The sequence below is a fragment of the Enoplosus armatus genome, chromosome 16 (genome assembly GCF_043641665.1).
Source record: "Enoplosus armatus isolate fEnoArm2 chromosome 16, fEnoArm2.hap1, whole genome shotgun sequence".
Lineage (NCBI taxonomy): Eukaryota > Metazoa > Chordata > Actinopteri > Centrarchiformes > Enoplosidae > Enoplosus > Enoplosus armatus.
In genome coordinates this window covers 16,360,501-16,387,955 of record NC_092195.1, presented here as the reverse complement: position 1 = coordinate 16,387,955, position 27,455 = coordinate 16,360,501, and the positions used below count along the sequence as shown (strand labels likewise).

General features: G+C 42.4%; 1 protein-coding gene across 8 annotated transcripts in view; it reads left to right on the top strand.

The window, feature by feature from the left end:
* LOC139298604 (ephrin type-A receptor 7) overlaps positions 1-27,455 on the top strand; it is a 138,224-nt gene that overhangs the window by 110,101 nt on the left and 668 nt on the right. The window contains exons 5-17 of one of the 8 annotated variants that reach the window (XM_070921278.1): positions 597-721; positions 3,418-3,533; positions 3,666-3,716; positions 4,578-4,597; positions 5,354-5,462; positions 14,477-14,532; positions 18,422-18,547; positions 19,654-19,839; positions 22,698-22,759; positions 23,311-23,427; positions 23,855-23,941; positions 24,389-24,541; positions 27,186-27,376. In XM_070921278.1, the coding sequence (XP_070777379.1) occupies positions 597-721; positions 3,418-3,533; positions 3,666-3,716; positions 4,578-4,597; positions 5,354-5,462; positions 14,477-14,532; positions 18,422-18,547; positions 19,654-19,839; positions 22,698-22,759; positions 23,311-23,427; positions 23,855-23,941; positions 24,389-24,541; positions 27,186-27,376 (1,399 nt within the window). Of the gene's footprint in view, positions 1-596; positions 722-3,417; positions 3,717-4,577; positions 4,598-5,353; positions 5,463-11,719; positions 11,849-14,476; positions 14,537-18,421; positions 18,548-19,653; positions 19,840-22,697; positions 22,760-23,310; positions 23,428-23,854; positions 23,942-24,388; positions 24,542-27,185; positions 27,377-27,455 lie in introns of all 8 variants that reach the window. The other 7 variants (XM_070921281.1, XM_070921275.1, XM_070921279.1 and 4 more) reach the window with 7 other exon arrangements.

Sequence of the window (27,455 nt, the reverse complement as noted above, 5' to 3'; positions counted from 1 at the left end):
TTCCGAGGTCAGTTTAATTGAGAGACTCTGGGAGGAAACAGGGAGTTCAGATTAAGAGCGTCTCCATCCATTAGTCTGGTGTCGATACAAACTTGTCAGTCAATCCATATCTGTATTGATCTATTGTCAGTCCCAATGTACTGACCCAGGCACTGTTCAATGCCACACACACACACACATACGCTCAGACAAAGAAACGTAGGCCATGTTTGTCCATTCAGGGAGTGCGATGAAGTTGTCTGCTCTGTCACGTCTCGGCTTCAATAATTAATCTGTTACCTCTCTCCTACCTACTTCAGTTCTCTCTTTGTTCCTCTCCTCTCCTTGCACCCTCGTTGGACTTTCCCATCTGTCCTCTCTCACCTCTGATCTGAGAATACAGTAGAGTATACTGTATATATATATATACATCACTGGCAAAATCCACCTTGTGAAAGAATTCACTGTATTCCTCCCTTGACCTTTGCCTGTAAAAACAGGAAATACAGGACAGTAAAGAGTGTTTCTAATGTCCTTGAGAAAAGTCCTCAAGCTATTGTATTTATATTGAATGAGACAGGAATCCCCAAACTCATCTCTCTTCTTCCTCTTTGCAGCACCATCTCTGATCAGTGAGCTGCGAGCAGAGAAGATCGAGCAGAAGAGCATCACCTTGGTGTGGAGGGAGCCCTCCTACCCGAACAGTAGCCGCACTGAATATGAGGTCAAATACTATGAGAAGGTAAATCCACTATTACATCATAATCTGTTTTTCTGTTATCTACATCACTAATATATATATATATATATAAAGGAATATTTTAAGTGTCCTTTTTGTATTAGAACCCAAACGATACATCTGCATGGCTGATATCATCGGCCAGTTTTACCTTATCACAGATTTATCAGTATCGGTGCATATGGAGCCCATTAATTAACAAGAACTTGCAGTACAGATGTCCTAAAGATATATTTGAGGTAAACAGGGAAACCGAGAAAATGGTCAAAATCACAGCAGCAAGATCTCCTGACTGTATGGGTCAAGCTCCACAAATGCTGGATCCTACGTTTCCCATAATGCAACGCAGTGGTGTCTTTCATTAGACCCTCGCTGCCTGCTTTCTTCTCTCAACCCCACACCTCTTTCACAGGCTGAGGTAGTGCTCCTCGTGACGAGTTAACTGAACCTCATGAAATTGATGGAGTGCACCTTTAATCAACATTTTTTTGTCTTTATGTTACGTGTTTCTGTAAAAAGAAAACAATTAACAGCCAACATATAACTACTAGATGTTTTTAAACCCTCAAATATCAACATCAGTATTGGACTCAAAGATCCAGCATCATTCGGGTTCCAGTTGATAACCATGGTGACAGAAAAAAACTTTAAAATCACCTCCATGTCATCAACTAAGGGAAGTGATGTACTGTTGAACTGCTAAATATTGAGATATTGTTCAAAAATCATGTTATTGTTTTTTTTCAAAGGCCAATTATGCATAACCCCGAGTCCATATTACTGCCTCATTTTCTTTTGCTTTTATGGATAACCACTGTAATTTCATCGGACTTATCACACTCATTTAACATAGCACTTAGTCAGATTGCAGCCGCCCCGTCAACAGCCGTAGTCCTCACAGTAAATCTGTCATGCACGTAAACCACAGCTGTCACGCTCATGCTTCTCCATTTTCAAGCGCTGCATTTTCTGGCCATGCCAGGTCTTTGTATTTGGCTGTGTCACACTCTCACCCGTTTTCACACCTCCTTCTCTTCTCTACGCTTCACCATATTTAATAAAGACCTGCTCCTTACTGTTCTACTCCCACATCCTTAGAAAAAACAGAGGGAGGGATTTAGGGGATGGGTGAGGAAAGAGAAGAGATATACAGGAGGTATACAGTGGGGCATTTTGAAAGAATGAGATGTCTGTGTGATAACTGAGGGAGAGAAAAGGTTATAGAGAGGGTGTTAGGGACAGACGAGGGGAAGATGACTTGGTGGAAAGATGCTTGTAAGAGCACAGTGATGGAAAGAAATGAATCAGGGTGCTTTGTGAGACCAGACGCAGGATGAGGGAAAGCGATGACTGGAGAGAGAGTGATAGATGGAGAATAACTGAAAGTGAGACGGGAAGATTGTTGACAGGCCATGAAATGAAAAGGTAATACAACTACACTGCAGCAAAGAGCCTATTAAAGTATAAAATATGGCTTTGCTTAGTCAGTGTATGGCCTTTTTCCTTTCCTCCTTTTTTTATTTTATCACAATGCAGCTTTACAGTGAGGGCCCACATAGTGCTTACTCATAAAATCACTGGTTAAACATTTGATAACACTATGAGATATTTAGTGTTTAATCTGGATCATGACAAATAACACATTGTTGACTAATAATAATGACTAACTGTGGTATTAATGACTAATAGTGATCGGTTGACTGTTTATTCATAACTTGATATTACAAAGTGTTATCTCTGACTCTGTCTTTGAGTTTTCCTCTTTATTCCTCTCCGTCCTGTTCTCTTCTCTCTGTCACACACGATATTAGCTCACTCCACAGGAGTCACTCATTATACAGTAGCTGCCATTCTCTTTCTCAGTTAATCTCTCTTTATTTCACTCTGCCTGAGTCCCTCTCTCTGACTCTCCGCTCTCTTTATTCCTTCTTTTTGCGAGGCTATTCTTGGACAAACATAGGAAAGCAATAAAGAGCATGCATGCGGTTTCGAATCCTCAATACCACATGCAAGGAGCGTTTTGCACCTCAAAATGTCTACTTGCTTTACCACGATTACCTCATTTTACCCTTGCACATGAATCAGACTTTTCATCAAAGCAGTTCTATCAAAAAGCTCGTCCTCACTTGGAGTGATAGCATGCAAATATAGCAATAAGGACTATTTGTTGAACCAAGGCAGAGATGGGAAACAGATTGCACTGAACAGGTAAAAACTAATCAAACAACAAGTGTAGTAATTATGTTGTGTGTGTCACTTACTCACTGCACCCATTGTGCCGGCTTTAGCAAGGTGTGAGTCATTCTCACAGAGAGAAACCGACGAGACCTCTCTAATGAAAAGAGTCGTGCTTTTATTACTCTCTGCACTTTTTCATAATTTATTTCTAAAGCGCAGAGTGATACTTCCTTAATGAGCAGGTTAAAGAAGTCTAACTACTCAGCTTTGCCTGGCAAACTGTCTGACTCTTAGAAACTTTGAAACACCGTTCCGCCGCCTCAATGAATGAAACATTACCAAAGCCCTCGATTTGGTTACAAAATGGTCTCGCACGTCCCTCAGCATTACAAACTGTGCCTTGGAAATGAACAAGACATCTCACAATTGGATTCCACCTACTCGTCTCACTCCTGCTCTTTCTCCTCCTGTTTCTCTGTCTTTGTTTTCTCCGTCTCTCACTTCACTTTCTGTCTCCGCAGGAACAAAAGGATCAGAGTTATTCTACTGTGAAGACTGCCGCCACACGGATCAGTGTCAACAACCTCAAACCTGGCACCACATATGTCTTCCTCATCCGCCCTTTCTCCACACCGGCCCCCTCCTCATCCCTGTCTTCCCCCCCTCTCTCATCCTCCTCGTCTTCATCCTCTGCCTCCTCCTCTACTTCTTCCTCCTCTTCTTCTTCATCGTCCTCCTCTTCGTCCTCCTCCTCGCTACCGCCCATCGACTACGGAGCGTACAGCACTCCCTTGGAGCTGCAGACACTTGGCGAGTGTGAGTACTCGTTTTACGCCTCCTCCCCTCTTCTCCTCACTTTCTCTCCATTCTCTTCACTCCGTCCTCTCAGCACCGCCAGGCAGATTGGGATAGGGGGGTTTGTGTAGGCACCTGGCCAGCCCACACAATGAGGCGTGTTGCAAGAGTGAGAGAGATGGGGAGAGACGGGGAAGGGGATGTGACTGTGTCTGAGAATATGTGTGAAGATTCAAGATTTTACCAGTAAGCTGTGAAATGGTTCTTCTTTGTGCAAGTTGATACCGTGTCCCTTGTGCTACCTCAGGGTCTGGTTGTGACTCTGTGTGTGTCTGTGTGTGTTTCATGCCTTGTACTTCTCATGAATTCTTTGTTTTGAACATTTAATTTTCCAGAACAGTGATTTGTTGAGCATTCGTAGTCTTGTAGCTACTATAACTGCTCCACACCATTTATACAGTTTAACTCACCGGAGAGCTGCCCTGCACAACCACTGCATCTTCCGCAGTTGGCCAAAGACCAGCTCTACCAAAGATTATTCACTTATTTTTAAGCAGATGGGGTTACACTCTTCTTTGTTTTGTTGTTAGCTGCACGATAACTTTCTTGGACGTTGCATATTCATTTTGCTTCATTTGCCTCAAGCTAGATCAAGTGTCGAACGAGTGCTGACCTGAAATGTCACAAAGCAGCAACACAGCAACCTCTATTGGTCATGTACGAAACGCAGGCATGCAAATAGATTTTAAACAGTATTAACAATGTTTTTAACAATACATTATCATCAACCCTGTCAAGTGAATAATGCAGTAGGCAAGTATACCTATTTGGAGGTTGATTGTAAGATAACCGTAAGAGCTGGCAGGTGCACAGCTACAATACAGAGGGGAGAAACTTTACAAGCTTGTGCTCATGTTCTTTGGTAAGTGTTTACATTGAGGTGCTGAAGATTAATGTTTGGCTCTGTAAAGATAACGGCTGCATGCTCCGCTGTGTCCCAGGATAGTAAGAAGATCAAAATTAATTCCTGAACCTTGGAAACAGATGTTGGCAAAACAATTGTTTCTTCTAATAACTGCAAAAGTGGTTACAGCGTAAAGAACTTTGAACTTCAACTTTTGAATCCATATGGACAAGAAGACTTTAGGGGAAATGGAAAATTGAAAATTGACAATTCTGTGACAATTGTCATATTGATCATATAATGTGAGAACAGCTACTAAATGGGCCTTAAGATTAGATTGTTTTGTCAATAACTGTAGTTCTGGGTTACCGCTACCATCAGTTTTGCTACAACAACAACAAAAAGTATATTGTGCTGTTATTTCTTTTCTTTTGAGTCGATTTAATGAAGCAAGCACTTTTCTAACAGTAACGTGAGATGATCAAGTGAGATTATTAATAATGTAGGGGAGGTCATGGCTTTCTAAAATAGGAAAATGTCAGTTTACTCTCCACTCTAACCAACTTCCTATGAAATTAATTCGGCCCTTAAGGTCATAATTGAATAATATACAGTATGTGCACTGCATGCTGGTGTGTTTTAAATTGTGTTGTTATGGTGTGATGATGAACGTGTTATCAAGAACGTCGCACACGCAGTTCAGTTATGGTGTGTGTTTTTGCTCATGTGTAATGAGTGTGTTTCGTGTGTTGTCCCAGTGGCCCTGGCATCCAGCGAACAGAGTCCAGTGGTGATCATCGTCGTCGTGTCCGTGGCCGCCCTGATCATGCTGCTCTCCATGGGAGTTGGGCTGCTCATCTGGAGGAGGTAGATATGTATATGCAGGCTGTCACTATCCACTACACACTTCATGTGGCTCATTCTGTCGTTTTCGGATTGTAATACCCTTAGCATGTTCCACAAACATACACTGGCACGTACATGTGTACAACTCAATCATAGACTCAATCACATGTTCAGCCAACTGTCACACGCTGCTGCACCATAATTCAGATTACAGTAATCCAGTGATAGGAGTCGTCCCTCTGTGAAAGGAATATACAGTGACGGCGAGAGAATGGCTCAAATTACACGATAACCAGTTACACTCGTCGTTTAATATGCAACATAAAGAAGTCAGCTTGATAATGGTGCTGTCTGCGTCAAGGGGAAAACGCTGGCAGGGTCAAAACCTTCTTTGATCGTTTTTTTTTTTTGGCTCAGAGTTCACAGTTCTTTGCTATCTAATTAGTTTTCACATGGAGAAGGGGGAATCGTGAAGCGGCAGAGAGATGAGAGAGAGGCTAAAGCAGTGTCACTTGCATAACAGCTGATACGTGGTTTACTCAAACCATTAGTTTGCCTCACCACTTATTAAGAGGTCAAAACTCTTTTGTGCTTTTCACAATAATAGTGGACAGTCCAAATTCATTATTTCACTAGATTTTCAAATAAAGATCCAGAGAGAACTAAAGTATTTAACTTAAAGCAAGTGGTTGGAGATGCAGGTAGCCACATTGACCTCCACCACTGCAACTGTGACCTAATTATTCAGCATACTGCTCAGTCTTATTAAATCAAGAGTTTTCTGGTGGCTGGAAGAGACCATTCAGACTGCAGCAATCAGTGTAAGAAGCTTTATTTCTTTATTCCTAAATGAAACTGTCAGCCTGGTACACTTAAGCCCAAATACTTGGTCAGTTTTAGAACTAAAGTGCATGAATTGTAATGACCAGCATAAAATTAGGTTAAAGTTCCCCTCCACTCAAAAATATGTTTTTCTTCTTGTTCCTACAGTTGGATGTTCGAGCTTCACTTGCCATTAGAAGGCTGTTATTACATTCCTCAGCTGAAAGTAGAAAGTTTCTCTGTGCTCACTGAAAATCTGATTTTAAGGGGCAGGCCTACAAACATGATTTGTGACATCGCAAATAGTTTGGAAGCCAATCCTGGACCAATTTGCAACCTATACAAGTGTGATGTAGAAACTTGAAGCCGCCAGTGCACATACACTGAGAATGCACTTTACAGTGAAGTAGGAGACATCTTGTGTTCAGCAGGAAAACTTCAGGAAATGAACAACATTTGCAGATTCGTAGTTTCTGGAATTTTTAATGAGCTATAAGGACTAGATGCCTTTTTAAGGATTTTAATGTGGAAATTATATATATAATTATGCTATACACACATTGTTGTTCCAAGAAGACTGTTTAACTGGGATCTTTAAGCAAGTGTTATGTGTTATAATAGCATGGTTTTAAGAGTGTAAAGTAGGAGAGTTTATAGATACACCCCTGATGATTTCTACGCCCTCAGGTGATTGGACATTGCTAAACCTTTGGTCCAATAGATTACTAAAGACCATATAGACAAACGTAATAAATGACTAGTACACAATAGCAAAACCTGCTAGATTTTAACCCCTTGACTGATAAACAGCCAAATCTTTTACATTATAGAGGTTGAATCAAACTGGAAATTAAGACTTTTAAAACAATTTTAAAATATAATAATGATTTAAGAAGTGCAAAATGGATTGGATGTAAATTTACACCACCAGTGCGAAACTTCAAAGCCTTGTTTTTTCTCCCAATCTTTATGGGAAGTATCACATCAATTCATTTGTTAATCAGGCAACCAACTATTCAATACATTCCTTGTTTTGGTTCAGCGCTGCTTTTCTGTGTCGTCTCTGGCGATTTAAAGCATGTTTTATTGTCTTGTTTATTGCACTGAGTATATCTTGCCATATACTTGCATGTTTTATTCAGCTGAGCAGATAGGGTGGGGGTGGGGGGGTGGGGGGTTGTGGGGGGTTGCATACTGCTTGCCGTTCCAACCACTTTGCTCTTTGACTCCTGTCCAATTCTATATTCTGCCAGCTTCGCCTCACACACGCCCACACAGAAACACACACACACACACTCACACAATTTATACTGTATACTCCATCACACACACAAGCACATGAGCAGGGAGCACATATCTACTCCCACACAGTTACACACACACACACACACACACGCATGGCCAGAAACAATAGTTTTCATTTGGCTGGCATTCAATTGATATCTGTCCAGGGAGATTTTCAGATTTTACATTGTGAAAGCATTCGTTTGCATAGTCTGTGTGCATTCTCGCGTTCTTTCTTTCACACACTCTAACACACACAGATCTACATCGGTGCCACCTCTCAGTCGGATAAAGTACTTTTTTTCCACGGGTAAACCTACCTGTATAAAGAGGGGATTGTGATGTAGAGACCACCGGACCAATTCCAGATGCACAAACAGTGCAATGATGCAGTCAACCGGGTGTAGAAATGGGTTCTATTCACTCACAGCTAGCACCATACAAAGTGGTGCCGTCAGTCAAACATCTATAAAGGAATATATGGGAAAGGATGTACACTCACAACAGACTCACACATACAACATACAGCACACAGCACTGCAGTAGAGAAACACAGAATATGCAAAAATGTGCTACACACTCGCACATACGTACTTAAATACATTGTTGCTTTGAGGGAAGGCAGCATCATCCCCTCATGCACAGTGCTGAATAATAATGCTTATCGTTCTCTCCTTTATTTCCATCTCTGCATTCATTGCAAGTGGTCTCCATTGTTCATCGCTGCTGGACCATTAACTTGCTCTTCATGTTTTGCATAGAGACAAAGAGGGGAATGGCTTGATGCCTCAATTACCATGCTCTCGTGTTTGCAAAGACAGCCAGCTCCCGGCTACGGCTGGAGGGTCTCGGTTACATCGATCTGCCTGCTCACACAGACACATGCAAATGAGTCCCATGAAGGCACGGACAGAGGCAGTCGGACGCGTTTAAGGCATGCATTCACATTTATGGGAGCTCACTACATCAGGAAATCTGGCTTAATGTCAGCAGCAGTTTGGCTCGGCCTCTTTTTAAGCTTCTCTGTCCCTGTAGTCAAAAACACACCAGCAGCTTACATGCCAGTTGTTTTCTATGTACAGGTATGTAGCATGTGTGGACTCACACGCTGCAACAGAATGCACCACTATCCTATCTTCAGTATTTTTGCTGGTCGATGATTTGGAGAATAACGGTAGCCATTTTTTCAGATTTGCTTCCTCAATTGGCATGGTCCGGGCGACTGTACTGACCTCTCATCTCGTTTGGTGATATCATGTCTTTTACTTGGGTCTTATACCTGTAACAGTGGACGAGGTGAAAGTTATTGCGGTATAACAATGTTCAGACTTTTACAAGGGACAGTATTTGCATTGTAAAGATAATATTAAAACACATTTCTTGGTGAACCATAGTTTGAGAGATTGGCTCTTCGGGTTATAAATCAAGTGGAATAAGACCCAAAACATTACATATTTATTTTTTATTCAGTATTATACCATGCCGTTGCAATTTTGATGCTACAGGTGTCCGTCAAGTTACTTGCAGCTGCGCAGTCGCTTTGTTTTGGACTTCAGTCTCTCTTTTTTTGTCTCAAGGTCCTCAGTAAGAGTCATACGCACATTACCGTGACGTTTGTGGGAAATGATCCACAACTCTCAGTAAGAATAATGTGGGGAGTAAAAATGGAGGAAATGATGGGACAGAAAGGAATCACTACATTGTAGTTTCTTCTCTTTTAAATCTTGACACTATATCCCACCATTTACACACTCACGCACGCACAAACACACACACACACACACAGAGTCCATTGGTGCCTGACAGAGTTTGATAGAGCCAGAGTTCCAGGGCATTACCCAAACATTCTCCAAGAAGCCCAGGCTCGACTGGTCAGTGTGGGGATTGTTTACCCTTCACCTGCCACACCGGCGTTCATGTGTGTGTCTTGTGATTGAGTGTGTGTGTGTGTGTGTATACGTCTGTGTCTGGAGAGTCAGTAACAAGTTATCAGGAGATGGAGAGGAGATCAAGAAGAAAAGGAAGAGGCGTAAATTAAAGCAGAGGGTCATTTCATAGGGCCATTGAGTCGACACGGTGACAAAAGTGATAAAAGTGGGATTCGAAGGTCTCAAGCACTGTAGTGTAGTTTCCTGCGTGTCTTGTACAGATCAGTGCTTTCATGTCCCAGAAAGCCCCCCACCATCTGACACAGACATCTTCAATTTTAAATGTGAAAGTTGTCATTCCAAAGGGCTCTGTGTCTTTTTTGGAAATGTGTTGCAATTTATTATTCATCAGTCACAAATTAATTAACCATAACTTTATCTGTAAGTATGGACCTGTTGATGGTTCTTATCCCAAACATAAAACTATAATGTCTCCTTACTTTGTGCAAGAAAAGGCTTTAGATTAAAAGATGATTCACATGCCCCAAGGTGGGGGTGGGGGTGGGGGTGGGGGGGTGCTTATGTAATCAGCAGGGAAAACTCTTGTGTAGATTTTCAAGGAGCAGCTCCTGGCAATGGAAGAAAACAAAGGTGTCACAGTTTTGAATCTTATAAACCAGAGTCTTACTAATGGATACAGCTTATGATGGATAAAAGTTGAAGTGTCTTTTTGAAATTCCCTAATTTCCCATGTATTTTGCCCTACATAAGTCTCTGCTGGCCTAAATTCCCTCTGCTTCACTTTACCTGTCAGCTAGGATTCTATTCCTGCTCTCTCACCTATTATTCATATTATTTCCATAACTGCACTTTATTTTAGAGGAGAATTCAGGTATGGAGAGGAAAGAGCAGGCAGTGAATAGGCTTCATTTACATGCCATCCGTTCCTTTTTTGCTTTAAAGCTCTCTCCTGAAAACACTAGCGTGCGGGCTGCATATATGATGATTCACTTGAATATCTGAATTTGGCATTGAAATTCATGTAAGTGTAGGGTGAGGCTGCTAATTTTGTCATCCAGAATCATGATGACTTGTGAGGGCATGTTGAATCTTGAAAATAAACAAATATACATTACATCCTATCTCTCCCCACGTTTCTGCATTTATTTCTCAATGCTGTTCCCCAAGCTGCGTGCCAGAGATAGCGTTTTGGCCAATGACGAAAGAAAACACATTCCCTGCACTCATTTATCAAAAAGTCTATTTAAAAATTATGCACTTAAAAGCTAACTAAAATGCACTGACTAAATGCTGGACTTTAAAAACTTGAACAAAATGAACAAAATTCTAATTAAATGTTTGTCCATATAACAAAGACATTTTCCCAGTTAACTGTAGTGCTGTCTAACCATGTAGACAGTTTAAAGGATAAAGCTGGTAATATTATATATTTTCATTACTGATAACAAATTCCATGAAAAGACCAAAACCAACAAGTATTCCCTCCACCACAGAGCTCCATTGTTGACAATGGACATGGGCACCATCATGCAGCCATAAATGTTCACTAGATCACCAGATCCACACAGAAAATAGTCCCCAACAAATTAACAACTAGTATCCAGCAGTTTTAGGAAATTATTTATGCCTTTAAAAAAAATGAAAGTAGATATTTGTGAGCAGGTTTTTAAGATTTACATCTTCAATAGGAGGGACAGGCTGTGGAGGTCGGAAGGTGTCGAGAGACAAACTGACATATTGTTGGTTTTGGTCTTTCTATGTGATTTGTGGACAATATTTCTACTTGGGTGAATTTACCCTTTAAGACAAAACCTTAAACTTTAGTGTTCAGTAATTAAATTTGTTCATTTAAAATCAAATGCACTTTCAAAAATCTGACTTAAACTAAGATGAGAATTCTTGCCAAAATTAACATTTGATGAGGCTGAGCTGACAGTGACTGAGTTTGGCCAGAATCTTCAGTCTTTTGGCATCCACACATTTCTTTCTGCCATCTGGTTCTTCTGACGTGTGAAATTTAAAAACTGGTCCAGAATTCATAAATAAGAAAGCATAAAATTGACACCAGTTTTGGGAGGGTTCAATAGACTACAGGATATATTTTCATAATAGAGAATCTTTTCATAGTAATGCTATGATAATTTTAGCATTTCTGCAAGCATCCACCGTTTTCCAGTGATTAGAACTCATCAATCCGAGCTTGTGTTGACTGACCATCTTTTAAAGAAGTGAAAAGAGCCAGAATTGACATTGGCACCCCCCCCCCCCTTGTTTTTTTCCCAGCAGTGTCTGCTCGAGCTCCTCCAATGTAACTCCTGCTAGCGTGGTGCTGCTCTCGACCTCCTTCTCCACTCTTCCTCCTCCTCCTCCTCTTCTTTCTCCTCTTCCTCCCTTCACACAGCTGATGCCCAGGTACACTGGCATGTCTGCACTCCCCTCCTCCCTACTCTTTTTTTCCCCCCACCTCTTTTCTCCTCTTCTCATTTCCTCCCAGTTGTCCTGCCATCTCTTCTCTCTCTCTCTGCGCTTCTTTTTCTTCTCTCTGAAGCTTTCCTCATACCAAGAGAATGCTTATGAACCAAAACCATTTCTCCTTTTTCTTCCCTTTTTGTCAAGCTGTTTGGCCGAATTCCATATATATATCCTCAGTACTGTGCTCTCCCACAATATGAAATCAACTTAAAAATGTGATGGAGACTGTTACTGTTGAATTCATACCCAAAAAGAAGCCACCGTCCAAAAAGAACCACTTTGCATCTGCTATTTCATTTTTGTCACATCTGTGACATTTCAAAAGAAGTAATGGAAATTGAATCAAGTCATGCGACTTTTTCTTCATGCAGGCCTGCCAATTATTCTTCCTTATATCCTCTCTCCAAGGCTTAGTTGCCTCCTTGTCTCCTCACTTCCTTCATATGACTTGACTTGTCCCCTTAAATCTGTTATTTCTGTACTTCTGCTTGCCGTTTTGCTCATTTGCCTCTTGCCATTCCAGTAACTCATCCTGCTGTGCGTCCTAGCTGCAGTTTTCCATCGCTGCCTTGCTTCCTTAATCTTCAGCATCCATTCTTGCCCTGCACTCCTCCCTATCATTCGTTCTTTCTTTCTCTCCTTGCTTCTTCCTCTGCCCCTAACCATGTACTTTATGGGCTATACTGTGAGCCTCTTCAACTATTTCTCCTTCCTTGCATACCCTTCTGCCCAATTATCCTCTTACCCATAACCTCTGATTTTCTTGTCACTTCCTCTGCCTCTCCGTCTCCCGACTTCCTCGCATTTTTTCTCAATGATTTATCCACTGCTTTGCCCGCGCCCACTTGTCGTGTTCCCCATTTGCTCCCTTGCCTCTTTTCCCCCCTTAGGTCTCTTGCATCTTGTTTCTCTTGGTATCGCCATGCCCTCCGTCCTCATCTCCCTCCCGTTCCCCCCTCGCTGCCTTTCCGCTGTGCTCCCTTATCTATTAATTCTTGTCTCTCCTCCCCTGTCTGGTATCTCCTGCCCTGAGGATCTGTGCTGCATGTGTCTGCTGGTGTGTTTTGACAGACAGGGTCCTGACCTTGTCTCAGACCCTGCTGCTGCACAGGCTGAGGGATGTGTCAGCCTCACCCTCGATCACATCAACACTCACAGGGACATGCACACACAGAAAGACACAATCCTGTAAACGCACGCAAGCGCTTGCACGTACACACTTGTGCATAAGCCCGCACATATATCTCATGTGCATACACGTAAAGAAACGAGCATGAACACACACACACACGTGTTGGGTCCGTCAGGCTCTCTGCGAACTCCCTCTCAGCTGTGCAACGGTTCTGTGTGAAGTGCTGATGTGTTCCGACATTCACATTAACACACAGCTCCCTGAGCAGATATAATATTTCACTGAAACACATAAATGCACACACACACACACACACACACACGCGCCCAGGTCTATAGACACGTGCATGGACAACCTCACTCGTTGACTTTCCTGTGTACAGACTGTGCACCTCAATGTCATCGGTCCTCAAGTTTGAACTTTCCCATGTTGCAATCAAAGCTCAATTGCCAGACTCTCCCTGTTGTCTATAATCCCTGAAAACATGGTAACCAGCCACAGTAATTATGTCCGACGTTCACTGCAGATATGAAAAATGCACGTGTACAAACATGTGAATGTTCTGTCATAACTCAATATATGAACTAAAATGCTGCTGAGGACTGCAAAGAGGTCTTCAGATTGTAGCTGGAGAACCCCCCCAAAAGTATTTATGATCTTGTATTTCCACATATATCTGGGATATATTCAGAATATATTTTTTCCACACCCTGTTTGTTAGAAAAACCTCTGATGTACTGAAGAATTTACCATCAAAAGTTTCTTTAATTCCTTGGCTGTATCCCTCTTGTCTTGTTTTTCATCCGTCTCTCTAATCCAAGTAAGCACGGTGCTGGCCATCCAGAATGTCTGTTCATCACTTGTTAATCTGTCACTTACAGTGTGTGTGTGTGTGTGTGTGTGTGTGTGTGTGTGTGAGCGCAAAGAGCCAAGTTTTCCTCTAAGCCGAAAAGCCATCAGCAGTCAGATCATAGAGAGCTCTCTCCTCTTTCCACCCCCCGTGGTGGCAAGGGATGAGAGATAACAGTGTGTGCACATACGTGTAGAAAGTACAGTTGCCCGTGTGTATTCGTGTTCATCTCTTTCATAAAGGCTCCGTCAGGGTGAAACAACAATAGTGTATCAATTCCAGGCCCATCGGTGTGTATCTGTGACTCGCTCAGTCAAATCAGGCAGGATTTCCACTTATTCAGCCTCAGATCTTTCTGTTGCTCATCAGTGCCGTCTCATCAGGGGTCTTTCTGAATGCCTCTCCGTATCCCTTCCATCTCCACCATCAATACTTTTGTCTTCGCTTTCTCTCATCTCACAGTTATTGCACATTCCACATAATCTAATGTGTTGCAAGATAAACAGCGTCTGAGGCTCGTACTTGTTTGTGTCTGCCAACTGGGACAAAACGCTGTCTGATGCCTGTCTTTGTTTCTCTTTTGCAGACAATGCGGCTACAGCAAAGCTTCTCAAGAGGGAGACGAGGAACTTTACTTCCAGTGTAAGTGACAGCGGTGATCACTCTATTATATCACAGATCTCCAAGGATAGAGGGAGGAATCATCGATGAATGCTCTGTCTTTCCTGGTCCATGTTCTGGGATGCATGCGAATACACACATGTGCCTGCATTACAGGCGACTTTTGAGGCATTGGCGCCACGGCATTAATTCTTAATTCGGAGCGCATGCTTAACCAACTCTGAGCACACTGACACACTCCATTAGGTGGAGTGTGCGGCTGAGTTGGATGGGGAGAGATTGAAATCTGGAGGAGGGGAAAGATAAAGAGCTGGAGATGGAGGGGGAGGGGAGAAGGAGAAAGAGGGTAAAAGCTCCAGAACAAGGCAGCAGCAGCAGGGATTGCGCTTCCAAAACGGACGTCAAATGTTGTTGTTGTATACGATGTTGTACAAGGTTGTAAATGCTGCTTTTTTTAAACTCTGCTCACAAAGCTCTCAATAGGCTTTTTGTTTGACAGTGACAGAATGGAACTAGTTTGACATATCTCTTCCTGTTTGTGTGTAAGTGTGCGTGCCAATGCTTTGCTAATGTGGTGGATGTATGTGTGCTTTTAGCGTTTCCTTGTGTGTGTGTGTGTGTGTACACAGTTTTGTAAAGTGTGTGTATGTGTAGGTACGTGCGTGTGCGTGCTCATTTGCGTTGTTTAATCTCCCAGCATGCTGAGCCCTCTGGAGAGGTTTGGAGCACTATGCCTGATGAATAATGAGCTGAAGCCATGCGGCTGGGAATTAAATCTGCCCAAACAAAGACATGCCAACAGCTGACAAGCACGCAATACACACAGAAAGACACTCACGCACACACACACACACACACACACACTTTTTTGGCCTGCTTTTCAAACACACGCACCGTTTTTTTTTTTTTTAGAACACGGACACTCACATAAATAGGCACAAAGACTCTTTATCCAACACACACTCTCTTGAGTCCACTTCCTGTTCTGTGACTGTGGACTCAAGTACAACATGCTCTCATGGTGCTGCAGGTCTGCCTCTGAAAATATGGAGTGTGTGAGGTAGTGAGTGTCATGTGAGCCTGATATTTTTTTTTCTCTTCCCATCTGTTCGCCTGCTAGACTCTTAAAACACACTCCACGACCAAAGTTTAATACAGAAGGACAGCGGAAGAGCAAGAATGAGTGAATACATGAGTGTGTGAGCAATAAAGCAGAGGGAGAAAGGAGGGTAAATGAGTGAGTGAAGGGTGCAGTAAGAGGGGGGAGGGATGGAGGATGAAGAGGTGAGTTGGCAGAGATGGAGAGACTCATCATAAGTGACACTGCTCAGAACATTAGTTTTATGTCAGAGTGTGTGTGACCTAGAAACATGCAATGGGGGGTGGGGGGTGGAGGGAAGGATCAAGACTCATCCTCTATCTCCATTAATAGACCAGTTCTAGATATCATCCGGAGTTTGATTGCATGTAAGAGAGAGACAGAGAGAGAAGGTGTCTGGGGAAATGAATGGAGAAAGATAGTACGTTAAAGAGTTTGTGGCCTCTGGTTTAGAATGAAAATGTTTGGGGCTGGGCATGCTCACTCTGTGGTCCACTGAAGATTATGCAGCCAAGTGTGAATATGCTTTAGCTTCCCCTCAATCGCTCATGGCAGTGACACAGTTAACCCTGAAACTAATCAGCCACAGAGCCAATGAAGTGTGCATCTGTGTGTGTCATATATGTATCTGAACGTTTGCAGCCATTTTCAGCCTATATGGTTCATTTGATGAGGCATGTGAGCATCCCCTCTGTGTGTGTGTGTGTGTGTGTGTGTGTGTGTGTGTGTGTGTGTGTGTGTGTGTGTGTGTGTGTGTGTGTGTGTGTGTATACACACCGCACAGCTGGGTTTAAGATACAACAGTGTGTTTGAAAAACCTATTTGACAGAAAAGAGTCTTCGATCCTCCACTCAGCCCTGGCCTTGAATAGAAAAGGTTTCATTTGCTTCATAATTGGACTTTTGGCTTTATTTGTCGATCTGTGTGTGTGTGTACACAAACACAACTTTGAGTGTGTTTGTACACACAAGCAAACCTGTGTGTGTGTGTGTGTGTGTGTGTGTAGGATCAATAAGCCGTTATGAGGCAGCAAGTATAGGATCCCTCAGGTCGATCAAGTGCTGTAATCACATTTCAGAGCCTCGGCCTGGATTTTGGGAAAACTACCAGGCCTTTTCCTGGAAGATTAGCCTTAGCATGCAGTAACAAGGGTCAAAGGTCATTGAAATGAGAACTACACCCCATTGGTTAATGGTTATTGGCTATCTGCTGACTGGTTTATTTGCTAGTTGTTAGTGTTCGGTAAATTCAATAGGCAGCTGATAAAGAAAACAAGAGGCTCATTGAGAAACCAGGTTTTTGTTTGATTTTGTACAGTCAAACAGTCGGGGTCAATATCACTTGCAGTTTTAAATGTCAGCTGAAATTTCCACTTGTGCCTCATTAGTGTCACGGAAACGGTTTTGTAGAGGTCCTTGAAAGGAATTAGTCAAGGTAATCTTTAATAATAACCGTTTTTTTTCGTTGAAGATTGGATAGGGCAACATGAAATAATTTATTCATTTTGAATTTAGACACCAGCTCTCTATTTTAATTGATATTAATCCATGTTGTTGTAGCCCACAATACATCACTTTCATACTTACTGGGCTATTTATCAAATGTCATAATGTAGATAAAGGACATAGAGTAAAGTTATTTTTTGAGATTTGTTTTGCTGAGGTAACTGAGCTGTCATTGTTTGGGGTAAGTACCAACACCCAAACTCTAAAACTAACAACAAAGCAGCAAGCCAACGACAAGTACCGTGACACTTTGAGGTTTCTTTGCCTCAGCATTTTACTGTCTATTATGTCCTGTCCCAGCTTCTGACTAAAGATTATATTGTGTTTGTCTGTTATTTTGCACGTGTGTGTTGGTGAGATAACATTCTGAGCAGAAAAGACAAAAAGCCCTCATGGAAGTGATCTGACTAAAGCCGTGTGGAGGAAACCCAAAGTCAGATTTGAGCAGCCGGAGCCTTTGATCTCATCTTTTCTCTCTCTGCCTCTGGAGTTCGCAAGGTCAAAACAAACAAAAACGGAGAATAAGACAAGTTATGAATACATAAACAGAAGAATTTGCATCTTTTAAATAAAGATTTTTAAAAAATCATCTAAAACAGTCAAAATAATAAGCTACTTGCATTTTAAGTATCAAGTATTTTGAATACTGGGTTATGTTTATTTGTTATTAAAACCACAGATAACTGGCTAAACATGTCAAACTGAGACATTTACAGTGGGCCTACAGTTCATAGTGGGTTTTGATAGCAGAAAATGTTTTGGCTATCTCAAATATCAATGGAAAAAGTCGGGTATTGATTTCAGTCTCTGGATCAAAGAGCAAGGGCTTCTTCCTAGACACAACATTTTGGTCTAATGTTCGACAATCATACAGAGAAATTCTTTGTTGAAGGAGGCCGAGATAACAATTTCTCCACTGACCGTAGCCTCAATGGAGCACAAAGTGATGCAGACATGTGAAAGGTTTTGCTTTGTGTTGCACAAGAGGCACCGCCAGGGCCACAGACATCTCTCTATGCTAACAAAACAGTTGGCTAGCTATCTGTATTTATTTGCTCATACACAGTTTAACGGTATCTGAATCTGAGTCTCCTTTTTATCTATTATGTGCCTCATGTGGACATTTTGCTGCTGGGATTCCAGGCTTGTACCTTTTTATGTTTCTTCTAGCAGACAAGCGTGTGAATCTTAAATTATGTGTTGCTGTCCTGTTGATTTTATGGGCTATAGATAGAATTGCCCCACCAGTACACTTCTAATTTCATTTTTGTGAGGTATGTCTTACATTGTATGTTTGTGTGTTCAGTTAAGATCCCAACGCGGAGGACCTACATCGACCCAGAGACCTGCGAGGACCTGCTGCAGGCCGTGCACGCCTTTGCCAAGGAGCTGGACAACTCGAGCATCAAGATTGAGAGGATTGTGCACACAGGTACATGATTGTAGATGGAAGAATAAAATACAGGATATTTGCACTTTGCAACTCTTTGAACTTTTAAAGGGGTGCATCAGCAATTTAGTATCCGAAGCAGCAAGGTTTTTAGTAGTACTCGTTAGACCCTCTCTGTTTAGTAAATGCCAAATTCTTTCAAACTCCGCAACCCAAGTTCATAACACAGGCAGCTGTTAGAAATTTCAAGTCTCAAGCCCAATCTGAGATAGCTCAGTTGACATATTCAGGGTTCATTTTTCAGACTTGAGAGAGCTCTCTTCAGAGCCACGGAAGCCATTTTACAACAGTTTTTACAGGCTGAGTAGTGTTCCTCCTTAGGCGAGTAAAATGAGCCTCGTGTAAAATTGGTGGAGTGCCCCTTTTTAAATTTATGAGCATCACATTGGGTGCAGAAAAACATAATAAGTATGGAGTGTAAGACACAGTAGAAATGATGAAATTCTTTTTTCCAAAATGGTAACTCAAGCAAAAGTAGCTCTTTCTACCGTTTCTATTACGAAATATAGAAAGATAAATAACAGTATGAGCAAAGGCAGCCGACAGGGTAGAGACTATCAACAGTTGCAGTAATCTTGAGGCAACTCAAAAGTATTTTTGCACTTTCCCTCAACCTGCCTTGAGACAAATTGGAGTAACCAGTTCAATCAGTCTGGCAGCTTACTGATATTTGCCAAAATCGAGCTCCGCTGTTCTGGCTGTTATATGCGCCTTGTCTCTGCTTGATGTTCCAGTGTTTCACCTGCACCCCACCCCATCTTTGATCTCTCTTTGATCCCTTTGTATTTCATGGCCCTCTCACTCTCTCTCTCTCTCTCTCTCAACAGTGTCTGTTCATTTGCGTCATCTCTCTTCCTCCCCAGTATGTTTGTATTTCTCCGTCTGATTCTGCTCCAGCCTTTCCCTCTCCTCTCCCTGATCCCTCTCCTCTGTCTAACCCCCATTTATTCCTTCTCTTTTTCTTTTAATCTTTGCACAAATATTACCTCATATCATCAGTCTGACCTGCCCTATTCTTTCTCCGCTCCCTCTGGTTGGTCATCGATCAATAAGGATCGTGACCTCTGTTTGTCTGTCTCCCCCTACAGGTGACTTTGGGGAGGTGTGTCGCGGCTGCCTGAAGCTGCCCAGTAAGCGAGAGCTGCCCGTGGCCATAAAGACGTTAAGGGCCGGCTGCTCTGACAAACAGCGCCGCTCCTTTCTCAGCGAGGCCGGCATCCTGGGGCAGTTTGACCACTCCAACATCATCCGGCTGGAGGGCGTCATCACCACCGGTAAGGAGGATGGGTCCAAAGGTGAAAAGCAGTTTGGGAGGAAGAATTCGATACCACTGGGAAAAGAATGGAAAAACAAAGGATGAAAGGAAGCATAGTGGGGGGAAAATCCTGGATATCCAGGGATCACAGGGGGAATGAGACAGTTTGACCACCTCCAGTATCATAAAAGGGGTTCATTATCTTCTTTCTTTCATTTATTATCACTCTTTATCTGCTCATTTATCACCTCCATTACCAAAGAGGAAGGGATGGGGAAAAAGAAAGGGAATGCTGTAGGGAAGCAGAATGGGGTAAAACTGGGAAATGGAATTTGACCATTTCAATATCACACATGCAGAGGGGGTCATCACTTCTTGTAACTACGGAGAAAGATGGGAAGAAAACTGGAAAAGGCGATGGACAGGGGAAGAGAGGATTGGGAAGAGCACTGTGATACTCCAACAACTTCAATATCACACAAATGGAGGGGGTCAGCGCTCACAGCGAAGAGGGCGGGACGGAAAGATGGAAAAGAAGAAAGGGTTGAAGAGAAGAGAGCAGGGTGGCGGGATGGATGCCGTACGCTAGCAGCAGCTGAGCTACATCAAGGCCCATTTTCCGCTGACAGATAGCAATTGAGGTCCTAGAGCGAAAACAAGATGGAAGGAGGGGGAGAAAAAAAAAACTTGGAAGGGAGGAGACGGAGGAAAGAGACACGAGAGACAGAGAAGATGAGGTAGAGGTTAATGGGAATGGCAGGTGAAGGGAGAAGCTTTAAAGAGTTTGTGAAGTTTTTGTTACTGCCGCAGTAATGCTCAGTGTGTGTGTGTGTGTGTGTGTGTGTGTGTATGTGTGTGTGGTGTGTGGGCATGGTGCCCGAACACACTCTGTGCTCAGTAGGATGGCAGCAGATGTGCAGGGTACAGTAATTGGTGCTAGAGACCCAGCGGGGACCTGAGATCCACTCCAATCTCTCCCACCATCACGTGCACAAACACACACACACTCCCTCACACACATACAAAGTCAGTCCCATATGCTCACTTTCGCTTTCACTATCATTGACACACACACACACACCTGCTTGCTTGCCTCCTCACTTGGCATGAAATCACACATCAGTGCACACAAACAGTGCACACACACCCACAGCCTGTTAGACTACAAATCACCTGCTTTACATCACTTACCCCCCCACCAGATCCTCACTGAGCCTCCTCTTTGCCCACCTGCAAACAACACCCGCCTCCTTACTAATCTTCTCAGTCTCTCACCATAATTCAAGGCCACAGGAAAACATGGGCGTGTCCCGTTAATTCAAAAAGCTTCCGACTACAACGCAAAGTTGATATTCATGATATTCTGCACGTCAACTCAATCAGAGGGAAATAACCCAACAACAGTATTAAGCCCATAACCAGATCAGCTTTTTGAAAATAATGCATTGGTAGTCAATCCTGGCTCAGTTGACATTGTTGAGAGACTGAAATGTAAATATAAAGCCTATATTCAACCTCTCTGACAAACTACTGAGGTGATCGGCTCTCTAATTTGTGGATTTACAAGCATTTAAATGACCATACACCACTGACAGCTTTTGTCGTGAAAGCCCGCTTGTCTCTGGGTCTGAGGCACCTTACCAAGTATGATTGGCTGTGATGATGTTCGTCCATTTCTTCCCCTACAATAGTATGTAATGTTATGTAAAGTGGGTATTTCAGTTTTTATCAGCTGCTCTGACAACCTGATTGAGTTAATAGAGAGAGAAAGTTCAAAGAGACTGTTTTGCCACACACTGTTTGAAACAGAAGACTACAGTAAAGGTCAAGGATTTGCTTTTCAATATGTATTCAAATTATGACTTTCAAGTGTGTATGACTTTGTATGAATTTGTGTTTGTGTGAGGCAGCAGACAGCACTTCCCTCCCTCTCTCTTTCTCTCTGTCACACACTCACACACATCTCTGTCAGGATGTGCAAACTTATGTGACATCCTTTTGAAATACAATATTCTTTTAGCCAGTTAACATGACGAATGAATGGATGAGATATTTTAACTAGGCCCTTGTTTGTAGCTAAATGGATCTGTCATCCCAGTCTTGTGCAACCCACCAGCACACAGTTAAACCACTGATTCACTCTCCAACTCGCATTAATTACATGATGGCTGGCATATTATGTCTCTGTGCTGACTCACAGTTCCCGAGTGTTGTTGCTAACCTTTCCAAATAGCTTCCTGAAAGCCCAGTAATACTGGCAAAGCATGAATTGTGAATATTACAATGCCAAGTTATCTTTTTTTTTTTTAATATGCCTGCAAAAACTGTCAGGGTTGATAGACTGTATTTTTAGATATCAACTTGTTTGCATATCTATCAAGGTTTATCATACCGTCTCAACCTCCCATAATCCACTCCTTCTTTCTCCTCCAACTGCTGCAGTCTTATTTTCCTCCTCTGTGCACTTCATAGCACTGCTGGATCCCTGCCATCTGTGCCTGGCCACAGTGTGTATGCGTGTGAGCATGCATGCGTGTGTAGTGTATATGAACGTGCATACCTGGACTGTGTGTAGTCGCGCACACATTGTGTGTGTTTGTGTGTGTGAGTGTTTGAGGGTCGTTAAACTTGCTGAGACAGCCAGGGCAGCACACAGGTTCTCCCGGCTTCACCACAGTTCACTGGGTGAGGAATGGCTTTGCACAATGCCTGCCGTGCTGCCAAGTGGACTAGACTCACTTTATTCTCTCCCTCCCTCCCTCTCTGTGTCTCTGTCTCTATTACCTCTCTCACTTTCTTTTTTGTTTCCCTTGATTCTCTCAATTTTACCCCAATTTTAATATACTCTACCGCCTTGCTCTCTTTGTCTTTTTCCAGGTAACACCATGATGATCATAGTGGAGAGCATGTCTAACGGAGCCTTAGATTCCTTCCTTAGGGTAAGTTTTTTTTTATGTAATTAGTATTCGTGTTTATGCATTTATAAATATACATGCAGACGTGTTTTCTCATTGTCTAATAAGAATAATTAAGCCTCATTATTATCTTCTGTTTTGGAGTCGTTTCACAAACAGGGCATTTTGTTCTAATAATCCTAAATTCACTATTATTATAGTGCAATCCTAGGGCAGCAATACTTGTGCTTATTACAGTAATAAGGGAAACGTAACATAATTAACTGCACAAATGCAGTGTTTCTGCTTAAATATGCCGTAAGCTTCTGTAAACTGTTATTGTGCCCCTCTGCTCTGTGAACCACTGCGGCGTGGTTTATAATGATATGAATTAATGGCCTGTTTGTTTTTATTCTCCAAATAAAGGGATTCAGCTCAGTGAGCACAACATTGTACTCTAGTAACAGATGTGTCGCCTCTACATACTTTCCACATACACTCACCTTATTTTCTTTCCTTTTCCATCCACCCCTCCCTGTTCTCCTTCTCATTTGCCACCTCTTTTCTTGCTTTCCTTTTGCGTCCTAAAACCTCAGAAACACGAGGGCCAGTTGAGTGTAATGCAGCTGATGGATATGCTGACCGGGGTGGCATCAGGGATGAAGTTCCTCACCGAAATGGGCTTCGTCCACAAACGGCTGGCCGCGCACAAGGTAAGGGAGCAGGCGGGAGGAGATGATGGAGGAGAGTGTGTAGGGTGATGTATGTCTCAGGCTATTGCAAGATTTCACAGGTGGGTTACAGAATACAATTTGTCCTTGTCTGCAAACATCTTTGACAATCACTTGCCTGTAGGTTTTTATTTGAGTAATACATGAAGCTGAAAATGACGAGACTGTCAAAATAGTTTCTTTTGTCAGGTTTCACTGTGTCGCATTTTCCTAAAAGAGCCCGACTGTCAAACTGCAAATGCAGTGGTCACATTGCAGAAAATGAAGAACAGGACCATTTGTTCTTGTAAACAATCAGTCGTCTCTGGTGCGATACGAGCTTTGCACACCAGGGTGATGAGCTCTCATACTGGGATTGATTCCCGTCCAAATGTAACCAGTGCTAATCAGTTTGTTTTCCCAATCTCAGGTGCTGGTTAACTCCAACCTAGGCTGCAAGGTATCTGGCTTCAGACCTCTTCAGGAGGACAAGATAGAGGCCATCTACACCACACTGGTAAGAGAAAGACACGGTGAAAACGTATGTGCTGCAGCCAGGAGGTCAACTTTATTGGATATTTTAGAGTCTGTATTTCACATTCTTCTTTCCTAATTAATGACCCTCAAAGCAGCACAAAGCCTTTTGGTAGGAAGTTCACACGTGTAAGGGTGATATATTTAATGAGCCTTGGACCAAATGAGAGTTAACACATGTCATGTCAGGTTCGGTGGAGGTCATATAATTAAGTTGTCAGGAAAAAAAAAAAGAAAAATATATATTTCGGTGCTTTATTTCCCTGGATATTTTTGGGTTCCACTCAAGGTGAACCCACTCCTCTAAAGATTCTTTTGATCTACTGAAAATATGTTCAAAAGCTTTTCAAAGAGAATATTAAAGCTTTACTTTTAACTTTTCTCCACACCCTTTTACTCCATATCTCGCCTCTCCGGTTCTCTCCTGCAGCATGGAGGGAAGAGTGTGGTGCTGTGGACCGCTCCGGAGGCCATCCAGTACCATCGCTTCTCCTCGGCCTCAGATGTCTGGAGCTTCGGCATTGTCATGTGGGAGGTCATGTCCTACGGAGAGAGACCCTACTGGGATATGGGCAACCAGGATGTAAGTGTGTGTGTGTGTGTGTGTGTGTGTGTGTGTGTGTGTGTGTGTGTGTGTGAGAAAAGGAGAGATAAAAGGGTGCTTTCCATTAATCTCTCCAGCCAATTCCTTTATATTCCTGCCTCCATTTTTTCATATAATATCTGCACTTTACCACTCTCCCTCTCTCTTTCACCTCCCTCTATCAATGAACTCTGTATCCATGCCCAGCTTGGATCTTATTAAAAGAAAGCCAAGAAGCCACAGTACCTCTGAAAGCTTTTGCAGGGTCTAAGTCCCCCTCTTTAAGTCTGCATCAGCTCCATGACCAATCCTGTTTTCTCTTAAGGACGCATTGACCCCCTTCTAGTGGCCTTCGCCTGTCCCTGAGTGCCATCCTGCTCTTAAAAGTGTTAAAAATCCCTCTGGAAGAATTCATCTTCTTTCAGGAAATGTAAACGCTTGCTATTTGAGGTTTGAAGAGATTGTCCAGTCGATAGGACCCTGCTGCTTGTCACTAGCAACCTGTAATTTCCAAGTCAATGTAGGTGGGTGCTCTGTTTTGCTGTCGTCACCCCTACCTCTTTGACCCTCAAAAAAAGATTGTTTTTACTCTACTTTCTGAAGGAAGTCATGCCTCTAAAGAGCAGTTGAAAGCATGATACAAGTCTTCTAAAGAGACGAGAGAGAGCAGATTATCCTTTGTGACTGCTTTTCTTTTTGAAGCCGACAACACAAGTATGATTGAAAAGTATAAGAAGATAATGATAATTTTAAGAAATTATTATCATTCATCAAGTCAAAAACCTTAATCATGCTAATGCCCTCTCAAATTACTGTCATTATAAAATAATGGCCACACTTTATGCAGGCAGATGCATAGTTAAAAAGCAACGGATTATTAGCATGTTCCTTTTTTGAATGTCCAAAATTAATATGCATGAGTTAGTCAGCAGGCACAAGAATAGCAAGCTTTTTAGAGTCCCTTTTTTTTTTCTGGTGCCCTTTCACAAAGCAGGAGAAAGTTTCCTCTCAGCCTGGTTCATATTATCAAACTTTCCAATTGAGAGGGCAAAGGTCAAGCTTGTAGAGCGCCAGGGATATTAATCCACTTTAAATTGATACATTATATCATAACTGAATTGTTGGTCGGCTGTCCACCTGTGATCCATCGTGACCTTTACCTACTGACTTTGATTAAATGGAAAATGTCAAATGCTGAAAAGCATTTTATGAATGCTCTTTAGTGAGATAGGAGCTAAAGGGGCTGAGAGGATGGTGGAGAGGGGCGGCGGGCGGGCGGGCAGAGAGAAGAGAGAGTGTTTTAGGAAATAATGCCACTGATGGATGCCATTTTTGTGATTATGCTCTGACTTCCTCCTTTCGGGAGATTGTATTTCTTAGAGTGATCCAGGAGAAGGATGTGTCGCATGTCCCTAGATATACTGAGAGGAAATCTCTGGGGAGGTGTTATGGTGAATGGGGACAACATTAGTTTGATGGAGAAGCGACGAACAGTGAGGAAGTCTGGAGGGATGCTTTCATGCTCTGCTATTTGAAGACTGTGAGGTTTCACAGGGCTAGATGAAAAATGCAGAGCTGACACGAATCATTTTAAGACTCATTGTATTTAGTAGCTTATCTTTCAGAGTGGGTCAGGTAAAACATTATTACAAAGTGCTTTACAAAAGCAAAATAAAAACAGAATCCAATAAAGTGACAATAAAATAAAAGCAATATGGTCTGTTTGTTTCATCTCTGTAATTTCTCTTCTATTTCTTTCATTCACGGGCCTACAACATATTGTATTATAGGAAATTAAAAGGTTATGATAGTTTTCTGCTGATGGGAGCCCAACTATTGTCAGCGGCGATTCTAGAGTCTGCTGGGGCCCAAGGTTAAAATTCCCAGGGGGCCCCTACAACCAGCGCTCATCACCACCATGTTATGACTAATCTGACACCAACAAAAAATGTATGAAATATGAAAAAAAATGTATTTCTTAACTAACAAGCAGTTGCCTGCCTTGCCTGTTCACAAGCTCAGCGTCTGACTATTGTGATACCCCATCATATATCCTGTAAAGTGACACTAAGAGACACTGAATTTCCTTTTAAGTGACCTTTCAATCCAAAGACAAAGTCAGTCAGTCATGCTGGATTTTGCATTATTCTGTTTTTGCAGGGATACCTTTCTTCTCTTTCAGATAATACATTTCTATTTGCTGTATGGTTTTAGTTTTTGTTGTAGTATTTAGTCAAGCTTGTATTGTTTAGGTTAGCAATATCTCTCTGTGAAATCCTGTTTGTTTTGCAGTTGGTGCTGGTTCTTAAGGTGACCTTAAAGGATGAGAGGTTCAATTACCAAAAAGCAAAACAATGCAAAGGAACATTGTAGGTGGTGTAATTAGTGAGTAGAGAAAATGAAAGCGCCAGCACTTTTCTACTCTTATTTATCCAAGTAGGACCCGTACTGTCCAAAGGCTTCTATTCTTGGCAACTGAGCTCCACTGTAAAGAAAAAAGGTTTTTACTCATTTTTCTTCACTCCCCCCGTCTTGCCCTACCAGTCACAAACATGCTCTGGACTGGAGTACTGGAAATTCACAACAGTAATTCTACATTTTCTAACCTGATATAATTGTTTTCATTCTTCTGAACGTCCTGTAGGTGATCAAGGCCATCGAGGACGGTTTCAGGCTGCCGGCTCCAGTTAACTGCCCTCCACACCTCCATCAGCTGATGCTGGACTGTTGGCAGAAGGAGAGGACAGAGAGGCCCAGCTTCAGCCAGATCCACTCAGCCCTCAGCAAGAGCATTCGCTCCCCTGATGGCATTGGTTCCTCCACACTGGCACGCAGGTAAGGTCTGGTAACATATAGGCTCAGTAAATGGATGGCTGTATACATTCATTTCTACAAATTTCCCATCTCCATGCAA